Source organism: Biomphalaria glabrata, chromosome 10 (genome assembly GCF_947242115.1).
Source record: "Biomphalaria glabrata chromosome 10, xgBioGlab47.1, whole genome shotgun sequence".
NCBI classification, from domain to species: Eukaryota; Metazoa; Mollusca; class Gastropoda; family Planorbidae; genus Biomphalaria; species Biomphalaria glabrata.
In genome coordinates, this window is record NC_074720.1 from 24,899,332 (window position 1) to 24,917,636 (window position 18,305).

The 18,305-nt window shown below is 38.7% G+C and overlaps 2 protein-coding genes across 5 annotated transcripts in view; both read left to right on the top strand.

Annotated features, from left to right (window-relative positions):
• The window catches only part of LOC129928594 (zinc finger BED domain-containing protein 4-like), a 243,276-nt gene that overhangs the window by 208,085 nt on the left and 16,886 nt on the right, over window positions 1–18,305 (top strand). The gene's annotated exons all lie outside the window — the stretch shown is intronic.
• The window catches only part of LOC106071006 (vinculin-like), a 135,814-nt gene that overhangs the window by 99,241 nt on the left and 18,268 nt on the right, over window positions 1–18,305 (top strand). For all 4 annotated transcript variants that reach the window (XM_056043292.1, XM_056043291.1, XM_056043293.1 and 1 more), the window contains 2 exons: window positions 5,005–5,129; window positions 5,226–5,341. In XM_056043292.1, the coding sequence (XP_055899267.1) occupies window positions 5,005–5,129; window positions 5,226–5,341 (241 nt within the window). The remainder of the gene's footprint in view (window positions 1–5,004; window positions 5,130–5,225; window positions 5,342–18,305) is intronic.

Below are 18,305 nucleotides of genomic sequence, written 5' to 3' on the forward strand. Positions count from 1 at the left end.
ATCACAGCAAGAACAAAGGAGATTGACATATGGCATCATGGGGGAAAAAAAATCTCATTTTGTTGGATCTAGATCGGAATTGTATACCATGGATTGAACTAGATTTAACCATGAAGAATTTCACAATGACAATGATGAGTTGACCTTGAACTTTTGTTTACTACTGGAAACTGCTTTATTTTAGCGTGGTGTTGAGAAAGAAAAAGAATAGCTATCACATTGTGTCTCATCCTGACCTAGAATTAACTAGTTCACTCACAGCTTTTCTTCAAATTGTAGTGGTGAAAGGGCTGTCAAGGTTCGTTTAGTTGTTTATTCAAAGAAGAAATTTGTTTTTATAATATTTGTTAATATTATTTCTTTTGCTTATATATATTATTTGTTGTGATTTGGAATTATAAAGTTGTTCCTATTCGATTTTTTTTATAAAGTACTTCTATTTCTAGATCTGTTTAATGCTTTATTCATTTTGAAGATATATAAGGACGCAGAACCACTGGGGAAGTTATTACAACTGAAATACACTCAATCAAAGTAAATAGACAACTTGACATCTGTGATTAACTTGACAAATATAATTCATTAAATTTAAATAGTTGTAATTAAATTTCAATTCGCATATTGTTCTTCTGTGTTTTATTAATTCTTAAGTTATTTTGTTTATGTGAGGACAAAGAATCCACTAAATCTATCATTTGAAGTAGAGATCTACACTAAGCAGCTTAATACAAATGCAACATATTTGGTACCTATTCCAACAAAAGAAGGCCTATTTCTACAATAAGTTTTCATTGACATCATATCAGTAGTTTTTTTTTTTTTTTTTTAATTTTTTTAAATTTTTCATTGCCATATAAAACTACAACTGTTTATTTATCAACAAAGTCTCCAAGACTAGTACAATTATAACTAGCATTAATACAAGGATAATACTACTACTGTTATTATTTTCATCAGTCTTCAAAGCATTGTAGGAAAGTGTATATACTATCTTAATTCATGATACAATTAAATAACCATGAGAAAACTTGTGCCACAAATGTTAATCGATATGGCAAAAGAATTTGAAATAGCCAAAGCCAAAATACAAAAATATAGCAAAAAGAAATTGATTGATAGAAGAAGAAATAGGAATAGAAGAAAGGAGAAAAAATGTAAATTGAAAGAAGAAAAAAAAAAAGAGAAATTTGAAAAAGGAAATAAGTTGAATTTCTGCAGAAACAAAAGTAAAATTATTAAAACAGATAAACAGATATCCAAACTAGGAAATGTTCCAAGACCAAGAATAATGTTGACTCATTCCTCATGCCAACAACATTATCCTAAAATATGCTAAATAATCACAACCTCATGCCATTTGAAGAACTTGCAAAAACGTCTGAACTACCAGAAAATCAGTGGTCAAGAGCAGCCATCAACAAAGCCATGACTATCTGCATTCAGCTATCAGCAATTAAACTAAATATATACAACAATGTGAAAGAAGTGCTACTAAGGCAATATGGAGCATGATGGCTATTGAAATAAGTTTAAATACATATAAATATATATATATACATATATCATCCCCAATTAAATATTTTTTCTTAGTCATTGTGTATTTCATCTAATATATAAATATTTTTTAAGAATGCTTTTTGATATTTTTGAGAGTTATAGTGTTCCCTGTCCTCTCTTCATACTTGTTGAAAAATAAAATAATATATTATATAATATATTGTTATAACAGCCAAATAACCTCAATGAAAAAAAACAACACATTTAATCATAAATAAGGAAATAGGGGCAAACTAATAACAGCTAAAACGTAGGATCCTGTTTCACTATTGTGTACCAAGATGACAGTGTGCAATGCAGGGTCATAACAATATATAAATATAAATAAGTAGATCTATTGTAAAGCTGGGTTTCTATTTAGTTACATTGTTTCTATTTGATGTAGGGATGTCAAATTTATCATGCACATACCACAAACCCTAAAATCGTACCCTATCTAGCAACCTCAAAACTACCTCCCTTTGTCCTTTACTTCTTTTTGTTTATAAATAAACCATTGTTGATAGTAAAAGGTTATCCTAAATCTGTACAAAATTTCAGAATATCTTCTCTATACTTTTTTTTTATATATGAATTATTATTTTTTTTTTTTTTAACTATAATGTGCTGTTAACAAACATAATGTATGCTCAAGGCACTGTTATGAAATAACAAACATTAACACAAGAGTTAAAAAAAAAACTAATCTAAAAAGGTTTGAACAGATAGGTCTTTTTCTTATTGAATATACTGAAACATGTTGTCTCTCTGAGATCAGTGGGATTGGATGGCTGCCTGGTCGTGCGGTTTGTGCGCTGGACTGTTGTTCGGACTTATCAATGGTCCCGGGTTTAAACCCTGCCCACTCTCATCCACCGTTGTCCTGCGGGAGGTTTGGACTAGAAAGTAAATTATCCTTAACTCTTGAGGGAACATCCGAAACATAGAAAACAAACAACTGAGTTACAAACCTTTGGTCCATGCACTGAAAAGCCAGCAAGCCGTAACTTTTGAGAAATGTGGCACAACTAGATGCTCTCTGAGGGACATTTGAAGTGATCAGTTCACTAAGGTTCAAGAGCATTTCTTTGTTGTAGATGCACTGATGACTAAGTGTGGCCACCTTTTAGTTGATTCTAACATTTACAGGAAACCAATGGAGTGTACATAAGAGACCAGTAGCAGAAGCACATGTTTTCGTAGGACTATTCTTGCTGCATTGTTTAAAATTTGCTGCAGTTTAGAGATTTAGTTATCAGTCATACCTGCTAGAATGGCAGTAGTCAAAGTGGGAAAGTATGAAAGCCACAGCTAGCTTTTTTGTTGACTCCATTACCAAATATGGTCAGATCTGGCCTAATCTGCACAGTGTCTGAAAAGATAGAATTGAGTCAAAGAAAACTCTGAGATTGCAAATTACATGGACAAAAGAAACCTGTCATGAAAATTGAATAGAGCTTATTTTCTAGCATCCAGTTGCTCACTTTTGCAACAGTTTCACTGATTTTTGTTATCTGAGGCAACACCTCTGAGGGCATTGTACAACTGTGAGTCATGGGTTAGAAGTGGTATAAAATACCAGTTGGCTGTATGCCCTGTTAACCACAAAAAAGTGATTGTGAATCTGGCCATCATAATCTCATGGTCTAGAGTCTAGCATGTCAAAAGCTGTTCCAAGTTTGTCTTGAAGGAGGCTATGTTTGAAGCTTTTAGTTTACAGGAAGTTACATTTTTCTTGAGCCTTTGTGGTTTTAATCGTCGCATTTCAAAACATAACAAAAAAAAAATCATATGACAAAATCTGATCTAGGACATTATGTTTGGTTATAAATTCAGTTGAATTTGTGACTATCCAATCAAATGTGTGGCCTTGGATGTGTGTTAGGATGTTTACCAGTTGGTATAAGTTGCGATCATTTAGCATATTTTTAAATGACACAGCATATGTTTCATTTACACTGTCAAAATGCAAATTTACGTTACAGGTGACAAATAGATTTTTTGTAGTAATATTACTGTCCAAAAGATCTTGGAACTCTTTAATGAATGTTTTGGTGACAATTTGTTCCTTTTGCTTTGTGGTGGGCGGTTGAAGAAAATGAAGGTTTGTGTCCTATTTCCGTGGGAGAGATGAAACTTGCACATCTGAAATGTAGTGTGCATTGATCAATCTGGTTGTATTGATACTGCTTTAGCTAGACTATCTTTATACAGTATAGCTAAACCCCCTCAATTGCCCTTTTGTTGATGTATATTCTTTAAAATAAAGCCTTGTGAAGTTAATTCATCACCAACTTCTTTCAACCATATCTGACAAAGGAAAGCGAAGTCGTAGCTATCATCATTGATCAAGTTGGCAAGCTCAAGAGCTTTGTTACTGAATGACTGGTGCATTATTTTAAGCAGATAAAACGATGTAGCTGTTGCTAAGGAAGTTGCATATGTTGAAGATACAGTAGATATCGCAGACACTGTATGAGTATTGCATATTTCTGCTTTATCAGGAATTATATGTTTTTATTGTGAGCTGCTGACCTCAGTTGTAAAAGGAATGGGGTGGTTAACAACATAGACAGTTAACAGTCCTAGAAATTGGATGACATGTATCAGATGAGTTGAAGTGCAGTAGATTATCCCATAAATGAATAAGAAGCCCAGCAATTTTTGCCCAATTTAAAAAAAATTAAATGATTTCCTTGGAATATGTTATCCTGATAACTGCCAGGGGCAACGTTGTAACAGAAACGAGCTTGCCAATGCTGCTTTACTAAGATAGCATATACAATTTTGTTGACAGAATGTATTGTACCACCTTATTTGTGCTTGATTAATTAACAAGTTTGTCTAGCTACAAGTTGTGAAAATATTTCTCATAATTGATAGAGGCATGTTTATATGGCTCAGCACCAGTGCATCCATATGGTCAAGGCCAAGGTCAGTTTAACAAAATATAAAAGAAGAATATACTCACTAAATTAGATTTTTATGTAAAAAAAATATTTCTGTAACCTTTATCAAACAAAGTTGTCTGACTTTTTACATAAAGGCTTATAATATATATTATGAAATGGATTGTTTTATGTTAATAAAATGTGTGCTGCTAACTTACTAAAAGATATATTTAAATCTTAAAGCATCTTTGTACACTTTTGTGCTTAATCAAATTTATTGACCAATACATCAAGCTGTTCAATTTTTATTCTTTCATAATTAATTGGTTATTTTGAAATGTTGTTAAGCATGTTATTTTGTATACATGTACATTAATTAATTTCATACTTGTCATTAAAATTGTTATTTTTACCTTTTAATTGATTATATCTTTTGCTTTTTTATTATTTTTTTTAATTTGGTTTGTACTATCATTAATTTAGTTATTTAAATACAATGAGTTTTGTAATAGTCAATAGTTTCAAAGCAACTAAGCTAAGATCAGCTGCTTATTTAGAAATTTTTAATGTTGCACAGGAGATAGTGCTCCTCCTCGTCCACCATTGCCTTATGATCAGGCTCCACCACGTCCTCCTCCTCCTGAAACGGATGATGAAGATGAAGCTGCTTTTCCTATTCCTCAGGCTAATCAGCCAATAATGGTAATGTAGCTTTCTGTTAAAATAGAGATAACAATTCATAAAGGTTTTTTTTTCTGTTTTAATATTATATTTTAAATACTAAATAAAAATATCTAGATGGCTGCTCATGCTCTTCACATGGAAGCTAAGCAGTGGTCAAGTAAAGACAATGAAATTATTGCTGCTGCTAAAAAAATGGCTCTCTTAATGGCGAAACTTAGCCAGCTTGTTAGGTAAGTTAATTTATTAAGCTTAATCTTTTTATTAGCGGCCCCTAAAAGGGGAAAAGTCGCTATTAGTTTTGTGTGGCTTTTCTGTTCGTCCGTCCTTCCGTCTGTCCCGTTTAGATCTCAGAAACTAAAAGAGAAAATAAAAATCGGACATCATGATATTTTAGATCATTCAAAGTTCTGATGCAACGGCTACTTTTTTCTTTTCCGAAAGTGAACCATCTAATTTTTAAAATTATAGAAGCAAGCAGATTTTTTTAAAAATTACACCACTTTTAAATGAAAAACTTAATGGGAAGATAGAGTCCAGACATAGATCTAGATTTAGATTTAATTGTATGAAACAATTTGAACAAAATTTACATGTATAATCCATTAAGAAAATAATCTTCTAATAGCTTAGGGGTGCAGATTTATTTATTATGTAAGCAGTAGTATCACATCAACAAGTGAATCTAATGCCAACAGCATAAGTGCACTATAACCCAAAGGAATTTTCCATCGTTTGTGGGAGCTTGACCTCTTTGGGGGCCCCAGCATTTTGCGTAATATTTAATTTTTTATGTAAAAAACACTCATTCAAGTGGGGGCCCGGGTGGATTTTAAAATCCTTCCCCCACCCTATCTACGCCACTGATCATAATATTCATATTGACCTACATCTAGCTCCAGTAGATCTACATTCTATTTCTAGATCTAGTCTAGATTCTAGTTTAGATTAGGCTATAGCAGCGGTCTTCAACCCTTTTTGGCCTACCGCCCCCTTTTCATATTTTTCTATAAAAAAAATCCGCCAGCGCCCCCCTCTAAGAAAAAACACAAAGAATCGTGAGAAGGCAAATATGAAAAAAATGTCATCTATTTATTAATTTTTATGCAGTCAATACGGGAGACGACAGCATGCCAAAGGCTATATTCTTTGGCGAGCTTAGAGGAGGAACGGAGATACAGAGCTGCCCTCCGTAAGCGCTATAAAGATTCATTCAGTTGCCATTTCGCCCTCACTGGCATAGAGGAAAGTACCTGGCAGCATTCTCTGGCAGCAGATGGCCTCTGAGAGAAGCAATTGGAGAGCTCTCTCAAAAGCTGCGAGACAAACATTTGAGACTCAAAGAAAAGCCATTATTGAAGACAGGTGAAAAAGACTGAAAGAAAACTTAAATGGACCGCTAGTAGACAATGACTTTGTCTGCTCAAAATTCGGGTAAAATATGCAAGTCGCATATCTTCAGAATTGAAGGCATTGCCAATACTATCATTATACCGAAATTATGTCAAATAATTTGAAGTGGTTACACACAAAAATTAATTTCATTGTCATGACTTTCTTTCAAATTCTAAGAAAAGTCCCCTTTTAAATTATTGAATATTTGGGCATACTGTTTTTATGTTTAATTGTAAATTTAGTTTTATTTTTAATATAAACATTATTATTGCTGAATTTATTACAAAATGAAATTAAGCTAATGGGAACCGTGTGCCTCTTGCAGATTGACAATATGAGAAATTTCCAGCTTTAAATTAGCCAAAGCAAGGCGAAGGTCTCCTCTAGTCGCTACATCCTGTCTTTTTCTTTGCTTATTCATTAAGTTTGTTACGCACTAAATCTAGGTTAACCATGTATGTTGATTTTCGACCAAATCTTTGGAATTTTACTGAAACAATCAAATGCAGCCACATCTTTGTTGTGCATCCTATGTTAACATTCTATTTTTTGAAGACATAATTTTGTAAATCTATTTTTTCCTACAAGCCAATTTGAACATCGGTAACAGATGTTTAATTTTTATTAACATTTATATTTATTTTTTGTTTATTTATTTACACCCTAGAATCGAACCGTAATTTCTTCATAGAGCTTTGTTATGTGAATTGTAGATATCGGTGTCTTTAGGCAGTAATTCATTTGTTAACAAACAAGTTACGTGAGATTGTAAAACTCTTTAAAATAGATTTAATATCTCGATAAAAGAAAAAATAATATAATCAATGAAAGTCCATTTCTTTCCAAGCAATTGGAGGTTAGTTTCATTCATTTGCGTTAGATGCCTACCATAAAAAAAATATTTTTTAGCCTGTTTTAAGTCATCGCCAACCGATAAATCTTCCTGTTTCGCAAAAAAAAAAAAATGTATTAAGAGCTTAACAAAACGAGCAATAACAAAGCCCTTTTGAAACTCAGAGAACTTCAGTTTACAACAAGCAGAAGCGGCCTTAGTGGGGCAACCGCACCAGGCCACGCATATGAGGGGGGCCTGCGATAGGAGATTCCCTTATCACCGTCAGGTTCGAAAACCAGACCAGTTATCATAAACTACAACTTGTTGCTCAATATTACTGTTTTAAGCTCTTAAATTACCTTTTAAGCTCTTAACATGACATTTTTGGTTTCGAAATACGGTTCAGTTTCGATTAAGACATCACCTTATGACCTGTACATTCTAAGCGACTATCACTGTTTAACAAGTTCACCTTGGCATAAAAAAAAAAGAAGAAAAAAAACGGAGCATTACGTGAGACAACAGAGAAACTTAATGCTCCGAACAACGCCCAGTTTTTAGGCTTGGTTGAGATGCTTGATGAAATTGACCTAACCATGCAAGAACTTCTTCGATGAATTAAAGCGCCGAGGCTCACGACCAGTACCTCGAGTACAGGATTCAAAACGAGCTTATGGACCTGTTGGCATATTTTCCCGTCATCCTTGATTGCAGGCTTGATGTTAGCCACAAAGAGCAGATGTCTTTTACAAAGCAATTTAAGGACTTACGAGATTCAGAAGTTAAGCTGGAGAATGTCAGGGTGGGATTTCGGATTGCAGCTCGTTGACTGCGGGGTAGACATAAGTTCCTTGAACTCCCAGGTTCCCCACCTCGACAGTTTAAACCCAAGCAACTAATATCGGCATCGAAGCAGTGACTGGCTAACACTGAATACAGGTTTTTTCCAATTTAACATGTAGTGAACATGAACAATATTAATGACAACGTAATTTAATGTGTACATTAGTAAACAACAAGATTGTACGTTTAACAATTTAATGAGTGTATGAAATATTATGACATGAGTGATGAATAAAGGTCAATAGTATTTACAAAAGAAACACAAGGTATACATATTATGCAACGAAATATATCACACCTTAACTCGGTGCCATAATTCAATCACGAAACAGCCTACACCCAATGCCATAGGTGCACAGGCCATATCAAACAACACTGTGAATCAGGCATGAGTACGACAGAGTCCCAAGCCTGCGTCCCTAAATAATAAAAATAAACATTCCTTGAGATCGCCATTCCCAAGATCAGCTACGACATTCAGAAAGCAGTAAAACAAACTAACTTACCCAATACTGGGGAAGAAAACACCTGAGAACGCAACTCAGCCAAGTCAGCACAACCCCAACAAAGGCAAAGACGTAATGACAACAAAGTGCACCCTTAGGAACAGAAACTCACGAAACCTTATGGTGCTCAAAAGAAAATACCAAGCAAGATGCGCACGACAGAGAACATTTTGAGTTTATGTAGTTTAAAGGCCAATAGTACAGTACTTACATAAGGCAGTATGTTTAGTAACAAAAAAAAAGGCCTTCAATGTTAGTGGCGGACGATCCCGTTAGCCTGACATGGTACGATATATCTAGTCTACCATTACAGCGCAGGGCCCCGCATTTGACATTCGCCCAGGGCCCCGCGCACTGCTAAGACCGCCTCTGACAACAAGAGTCTAACATCTTTTTGATCATTTGTTTTTATCAAGTGGCAATTCACTAAGACTTTTTGCAATATTCCATTACATAGGCCTACCAGTTTTCATAACACTTTGTCGATGTTTTTTGTAAAAAAAAAAAGATTAAATTATTCTATTTGAATGTTAGCTCTAACGTTTTTTTTAATTAACATTTACATATCAATATATTAACATATGTAGATAAAATAACTATAATCTAAAAGGCGTATTACCTAGTTTGTTTATCAAATCATGAACGTTTATGCGCGCAAGATCTAAGGACACTAGATACCTTCCGATTTCAGCAAAAGAGTTAGAATTTTAAAATTGAAAATGGAATTCCCAAACTCAATTTCTATTGTTAAATTAGAAGCAAGCTAATTATAATTTGTCTATATTTAGTTTGCCAGCTTTAATTCTGAAGAATTTTTAAATATGTTTTGTTTCAGTGCACCTATAGTTTCTTCTTTCCCCCTGTATGCCCAGCACCCCCTTACCTCCCCCCTATTGTGCCCAGTGCCCCCTAAAATCTTGAAAACGCCCACCAGGGGACGATATCGCCCCCGTTGAAGACCAATGGGCTATAGTATAAATTTAGTTCTGGATCTTGATGTAGAGTCTATTTAGTCAAAATCTACAACTAGTCTAGATCTAGAATCTAGATTCTAATTCTAAATCGAGATCTCATTTCTATCGTTAAATTAGAAGCAAGCTAACTATAATTTGTCATTATTTAGTTTGCCAGCTTTAATTTTGAAGAATTTTTAAATATGTTTTGATTCAGTGCACCTATAGTTTCTTCTTTCCCCTTGTATGCCCAGCGCGCGCCCCCTAAAATCTTGTAAACTCCCCCCCCCAGGGGGCGATATCGCCCCCGTTATATCGCCCCCGTTGAAGACCACTGCGGGCTATAGTATAAATTTAGTTCTGGATCTTGATGTAGATTCTATTTAGTCTAAATCTACACCTAGTCTAGATCTACATCTATAAGTCTAGATTCTAAATCTAGATCAAGAGTCTAGACTCTAGACTCAGTCTTGTTGCAAATCTAAACTAGATCTAGATATAGAACTAGTCTAGAAATCTAGTACTAGCCAACTAGGCCTAGATTAGAATTAAATGTACCCTAGATCTAGACTATATCTAGAATCTAGAACTAGTCTAGAAATCCAGATCTTGTCTAGATCTAGAATTCTAGGATAGGATATATTCTGGATCTAGTCTAGAGTAGTCTAGACCTATATAGTCATATAGTAAATGGAGTATAGAGAATAGAGCGATTATGATTAGGATTAGTAGGCCAACTAGTGGGTAATAGTGTATTAGGCCTATGCTGTTCGTATGGGAAACCTGTTTTAAACTGTTTAAGTTTAGTTGTGCTGGCTCATTTTGTTTTATTTCCTACTATGTCCAATATATTAATCAAAATTGTTGAGAAGAAGTAGGCATCTTGGAGCAGTGGCGTCATTGGGGGGGGGGGGGGGGGGTACGCACCAGTCGACACCATTTAATTTCCTACTACGTCTACTCCAATATATTAATTGAAATTGTTGGGAAGAAGTAGGTATCTTGGAGCAGTGGCATCATTGGGTGGGAGGGCAGGGCGAGGGTGCGGTTCGCACCAGTCGACACCATTTTGGGGGCGACAACCAAGTTGACAAAATTATAACTTAGTAAAAGCAGACACATGGGAAAAGATGATAATAAAATCTCTAGATATTTGCCCAAATATGCCTAGCCTAGACACATGTAGATGGTAGTTTAAGTGTAAATGACACAGCACAACGTTATACCATTATTCCAGTATAACAAAGGAAACCTGTTCAAATGATGTTCAGTCTGTTTGTAATTTTAATTAAATATTATTGTAAAATTTGCAATAATATTTGAATAACTGTAATAAACATTGGGATTTTACATTTGAGTAAAAATCAATAAAATTAGGTAATCAGCTCACTGTATTGGTTCAATAAAAAGAACCAGCTAGGAATAATGGAACATATTTCAAAAAAGTTGAAGGGGAGGGGTGACACCCTCAGCTACCGCACTAGGTGCGACACTGTATCAGGAGGTTTCCATGCTGATCTTAGGTGATCACTTAACGCTACTCTATTTATTCCAGAAGAGTTAGAAGTGTCTTATCAAAGACGACTTGTTGCACTGTTTGCTTTTATGTGAAAAATAACGCCAAAATTTTACAATTTCTTTAAACAATCAAAACAAGACTATGGCTTGAATATATTTATCGTCCGTTGGTAAATTTGATGGGGGCTGCCTCTGAGTTTGTGTGATTACACAAACTCTCTTTGTAATCTTGTTATATAAAGCATCAGCTACAAATTATGTGGGTTTATTTTACTACTTTTGTAGAGCACATTTTTCAGATCTATGCGTCCCGAGACATGACGTTAAACTGCGCTCCTCTTTCCTTAGCACTTTTGGAGCTCACAAGTGCCCTACTTCTTTTCTATCATTGTGTCTGCCTCCTCTTTTTCTCAGTCTGCCTAAATTGATCATCACTCTGTCTCTTTATCTTTAAAACCTCCCTATGTCATAGACCAGTCCGTTTGCCGTGGACTGCGACGGGTAAGGGGGGATAAAGAGATCCTGGTGTTTGAGTAGGTGTCTTTCTGAGGATAGACCACTGCAACACAATACTTTGGCTCCAAGTTCCCCTAGACCTGAGGCCCAGATGGCCCACTCTGGGTCAACCGGCTGGTCACGCTGAGCTATCAGCATTGGTCTTTGACCGATGCTGGAGGGCAGTGGCTGGAGGGTCAATCAGGGAGTTGCTGTATCTGACACATGTCTGATGCAGCAGCTGACTGAGTATAGCACCTGTGTAGCCCTGCGGGCTCATTCTGGACATCCGAATGGCCCATCCCCTTGTTGGACTCGATGGCGGGTGGGGAGCACAGGTGCAGAACTAATAAGAATATATATATGGATAGGAAAACACCCAAAAAACTACTTGCCCCAGATTTATGTCTGGGCAAGAGATGCCGTATCGAAGCAAAAAAGGAGGAGGAAACAAAAAGCTGTACTACCTGGCCATCATTTTTGGTGGTCAGGTGCACAGAGGAGGGGAAAAGCCTGACAAAGATGAGCCCTTTGCTCATCTACAATGGGCTTAAGTCAGTAGAGGGAGAGCCCAAGAGTGTATCTAAGCTGCACAAATCATCAGAACTTCTTGTAGAATTTGATAGTAAGATACACTCTGATGGGCTTCTTCGATGCAGAAGAATCTGTGATCTCCAAGTAGAGGTCATGCCACACAAGAGTTTTAACACTAGCAGAGGTGTTATCAGCTCTAGAGACCTGCTGGAATGTTCCGAGAAGGAAATAGTGGAGGGTATTGAAGGAGTCACCCATACCCGACGCATTACCAGGCGCAGGGATGGTGAGGAGGTCAAAACCGCCACTATTATCCTCATATTACCAGAGAAAGACATTGGAAGCCCTTTTCTCATCTACAAAGGACTAAAGTCAGTAGTGGTAGAGCACAAGAGTGCATCTAAGCTACACAAGTCAGTGGAACTTCTTGTAGAAGTTGACAGTAAGATACACTCTGATGGGCTTTTACGATGCAGAAGAATCTGTGATCTCCAAGTGGAAGTCATGCCACACAAGAGTTGGAACACCAGCAGAGGTGTTATCAGCTATAGAGACCTGCTGGAATGTTCCGAGAAGGGAATAATGGAGGGCATTGAAGGAGTCACCCATGCCCAGTGCATTACCAGGTGCAGTGATGGTGAGGAGGTCAAAACCGCCACTATTATCCTCACATTCGTAACTAGGACACAACCAGAGTATGTGAAGGCAGGATACCTACGAGTTCCAGTGAGGCCCTACATACCTAACCCAATAAGGTGCTTCAAGTGCCAGGGTTATGGACATGGCGCAGCAGTCTGCAAGAGGAACACTGTGTGTGCCAGATGTGCTGTAGAGGGTCATGAGGACAAGGGCTGCACAGCCCAGTTCAAATGCCCAAACTGTCACGCTGGCCACTCAGCCTACTCCAAGGACTGCCCTGTGTGGAAACAGGAGGTTGCCGTGCAGGAGTACAAAGCAAGAAATGGATGTACCTTCAGCCAGGCAAAATCGGCTGTATTGGCCCTACCCAAGGGCCAATTTAGCTTGACAAAGACCTATGCTAAGACAGGAAGATCCATAGCCACACAGACAGACACATTGACCCCACCACCCCCTCCTCCTCCTCCAACTCAGAAGAAAACACCGCTAAAGAACACACCTCTGAAGAGACAAGAAAGCCCTGTTGTCATGCTAAAGAACAGGTTCTCTGTGCTTGCTGATGAGAGCATGGAGACTGAGCAGCATGTCAAATCCAACACTCTGGGAGAACCCAGAGACATCATGTCTGACACAGGTTATCCTCAGAGAACCCAGCCAGACACCCCAACCTCTACTGAATTAGAGGTTTACAAATTCCCTAAGGGGAGAAATCAAAGCGGAGAGGATGCCTGAGATGAGGGAGGAGGAAATAACCTCAGCTCTAACAAGAGGGATCTCCCCTCTCCAGAGAGAAAGACTTCCCCCAAAAGGGGGTTCTCCTCTCCATCCAAACCCACTAATAAAAATACCAAGGTCACTGGAATAAAGGGAAACCCCTCCGGGGGCCTCCCTAGGCCTAATAGCTCCAAGTAGGTCATTTAGAATAAGCCATTGATTCCAGAATTGTACAGTGGAACTGTAGAGGCCTCAAGGCCAATTATGAGGAAATGCAGCTACTGATGGACTCTGAAACTCCTGTAGCTGTCTGCTTACAGGAAGCATTTCTGAAAGATAGCATCAGTTTCCGAAGCTACAGTGTTTACAGCAAGAATGTTGAGGATGCAGAGAGAGCATCAGGTGGAGTCTGTATCCTTGTGAAGGACAGCGTCCCTCATGAGAGGGTAGAACTACAGACCACATTACAGGCCGTAGCAGCTAGGATAACCCAACACAAGGTTATCACTTGCTGCAACCTGTATCTACCACCATGCGCTCCATTAAACCCAACAGACATGGAGGACCTATTGAAACAACTCCCTCGGCCTTATATTATCCTTGGGGATTTCAATGCCCATAACACTATGTTGGGATCCAACAATACTGACACAAGAGGTCATATGCTGGAGGATATCATCCTCCAACATGATTTATGCATACTTAATGATGCATCACCGACCTACTTGCACCCAGGAACTGGATCTCTCACATGCATTGACCTCACCGTATGCGTCCCCGGACTTCTGGACGACTTTAAATGGTCAGTTAGCAATGATCTACGGGGAAGTGATCACTTCCCAATCATCATTACTAACAATCTCCCCTCATTGGGACGACCTCAGCGGTGGAAACTGAATAAGGCTGATTGGGAACAATTCCAAAAAAGATGCTCCGAGGATATAACAGAAAATATCCTTGATGAACAGAACCCAGCTGATACCTTTTCTAGCAAGCTACTTAGTATAGCCAGGAAAGTTGTACCCCTAACCTCCACAAATCCAAAACGGCCTAGCAAAAGTGCTATTGGCGATAGGACAAAATGACTGGCTGCATTTATTGTTCAACATTAAAATAAATAGCATCATAAATGCGCTGTCCCCTGGCATAGAGTGCTCTCTGTATGTTGATGACTTTGTCATTCTTACTTATGGGAAAAACATGAACACCTTAGAAAGAAAATTACAGTTATGTTTAAACAAAATTCAGGGTTGGGCAAACTATAATGGTTTCAAATTCTCAGACTCCAAAACAGTTAGTATGCATTATTGTAATCTAAGGGGACTCCACCCAGACCCTGAACTATTTATACACAAAAAGAAGATCCCTGTCGTGAAAACTACAAAATTTTTAGGCCTCACCTTAGATTCCAAATTTAATTTTCTCCCCCACATTAAGGAACTTAAGAAGAAATGCCAAAAGTCATTAAACATACTAAGAGTACTCAGCCATACGGACTGGGGAGCTGACAGAGATACCTTGCTGCTGCTCTATCGGAGTCTAATTCGATCCAAGCTAGACTATGGATCCATAATATATGGAGCAGCAAGGAAGTCGTACCTAAAAATACTGGAACCAATACAAAATGCTGCCCTGCGTCTCTGTCTCGGCGCGTTTCGTACATCACCTATCCCAAGTCTCCATATGGAGGCTGGAGAACTCCCCATGGATATAAGAATGAAAAAGCTTGCAATGCAGTATATAGTCAAGCTAAAATCCAACCCCACGAACCCTGCTTTTGACTCCATATTTAACCCCACAGAGGTAGAATTATACAATCGAAGGCCTAACGTCATACAGCCGTTGGGCCTTCGAATGAGAGAACCCATCCAAAATTTAACCCCACCCATTGACCAAATCTCTAAAATAGAAACCCCTCAGAACCCTCCTTGGCTAATGAATAAACCCAAATTAAATTTATCCCTCCTCAATTTCAAAAAAGAAAATACAGACCCAAGCATACTACAAGTCCACTTTAGGGAACTGCAGGAGAGCTACGGAGATTGTGGCACCATCTACACAGACGGATCCAAAATGGAGGGAAAGGTCACGTGTGCCTGCTCCTTTCGGAACAAAACAATCTCCCGTAGACTCCCCGATGGCTGCTCCATCTTTACGGCCGAATTGCACGTAATATTGCTTGCTTTTATGGCCGTAAAAGCATCAGAAAGGAGGAAATTTATAATCTGCTCCGACTCCAAATCTGCATTGCAAGCTTTGGGGCGGATGAAGACTGACATCCCATTGGTACATAAGAGCCTGAAGCTGTTGGACCAAATAACAGCCGACCGTAGGGATGTCACCTTCATCTGGGTCCCCTCCCATGTTGGCATTGAGGGAAACGAAGCCGCAGACAGAGAAGCAAAGAGAGCCCTAAATCATGCGGTGTCAGGAACCCAAATTCCCTACTCGGACCTGAGACAAAGTATTGCCTCTGCCACCTATCAAGAGTGGCAGAACCGATGGGAGGCTGAGACTCACAGTAAACTAAGGCAGATTGTGGCGGATCTCAGGTGGCGGCCCACATCTAAGGGTCTGACAAGGCGTGGTAGCACGACCATGTCCAGACTTAGGATTGGCCACACCTACATCACGCACTCTTTTGTACTGAAGAGAGAGGAGCCCCCACTTTGTGAGTACTGTGACTCTCGCCTCATCGTGGAACATATCCTCGTTGATTGCCCCAGATACCAGGATGTCAGGGCGAAATATTTTAGAGTCACTAATTTAAATACACTATTTGATAATGTCGACCCTGGGAAGGTACTGGGCTTTATCCGGGAAGTGGGGCTATCTACGAAGATCTGATTTATGAATTTGTGAACATGCACTATTTACATTAGATTTTTACCAAATATTTAAATTTTTACTACCTTTACTATTTTAACTGTGAATAGACCTTGATTTTAATGATATGACTGTATAGAATCTGGCCCTTGTTGTTTAGAGAGAGAGGGATCCTTAAGGGACTGCAGGCACGACATGGCCTAAATTGTGCCGATGTGCCTCAAATCAAAAATCAAATCAAAATCTGGCTGCATTTATAAAGAATCCTTCCCAGGAAAACCTAAAGCTATTTAGGATAGCTAGAGCAAAGGCTAGACAAACCATACGGTCAGCCAAAAGGAATTCCTGTAGGAATTTTGTCAGCAGTTTGGATGCCAAAACTTCTGCTAGAGCGGTTTGGAAGGCAGTAAGGCGAATCAAAGGGAAAGAATCAAATGCAATAGGGCATTTGAAAAACCAAGGACGAACTGTCACGTCCCCCAGAGAAATAGCTGACTGCCTTGCATCCTCAATAGCAGATAAATCATCCACTGCATACTATACGCCAGAGTTCCAAAAAGTCAAAATCAGGGAGGAAAGACACCCTATTGATTTCAGATCTGAGAACAACGAAGATTATAACAAACCGTTCTCGCTTGAGGAACTGAAGGACTCGCTATATAAATCACATGACACAGCGCCAGGAGAAGATAAAATCCATTATCAGTTCCTCAAACATCTTCCCGAACCCTCATTGGTGACCCTGATAAAAATATGTAACTGTGTGTGGCAAACAGGCGCTTTCCCAAACAGCTGTAGGAAAGCCACAGTTATACTGATACCCAAACCCGGAAGAGATGGGTCTGACCCAGCTAAATATCGACCAATAGCACTAACAAGCTGCATCTGCAAAACCATGGAAAGAATGATAAACAATAGGCTGGTCTGGTACCTTGAGGATATTCCAGCTACCCGTCGACTCAGCGTGGCCCTCCGGAGGAAACGTCCAGTGGTGGAACTGGATAGGCTAAGAACGAGTAGTGAACCAGGCCTTCTAGCAGGTCTCCCTGGGTGAGCTTTTGTTTTTTTTATCTCACTCTTGGTGGGGATGGAACAAGTAACCTGCAACCCTGTCCAAAAGTCCGTCACAGCGTTCCTTAAAGGTGGTCGTCATCAGTGTCCCGTTAGCTGGAGTGGCGACCCTCGCACGGGACAGTGGTGGTAACAGTATAGGAATATGAGACAAGTTTCCCGCAGTTAGCACTGTTCTCGCCCACTTATAGCGAGTGGGACCCAGGAACGGGGACGGTGCACTGTGTACGCGGCACGGCCCGGTCTGGCCCAGTCAATCGATATGGCCGTCTACCGCTGGAAGCCCTCAGACAGGACATGGGATGAAGAATTTCAACGACAACAGGATTCACGGCACCTTCGGCGCCATCCCCTAGACTTTATTGAGGTACCTTGAGAGATGTAAAGTAATCTCCAACTATCAGTACAGATTCCGGCAGGGGCGGACAACTGACCACTTTGTAAGGCTGGAAGCTTTTATCAGAAATGCACTGCTAAGACGAGAACATCTAGTAGCTGTATTCTTCTATATAGAAAAGGCCTATGATACAACCTGGAAACATGGCATTCTACGTAACCTGGAGCTTTGTGAGGGAATTCCTAAAAGACTTGAAATTTCAGGTTCAAGTGGGCAACTCCTCTTCTGACACTTATGACCAGGAAATGGGTGTATCCCAGGGCAGCATTCTCTCAGTGACCCTGTTCAACATAAAAATAAACAGCATTATAAATGCTCTGTCCCCTGGCATAGAGTGCTCTCTGTATGTTGATGGCTTTATCATTCTTACATATGGCAAAAACATGAACACTTTAGAAAGAAAATTACAACTATGTTTAAATAAAATTCAAAATTGGGCAAACGATAATGGTTTTAAATTTTCTGACTCCA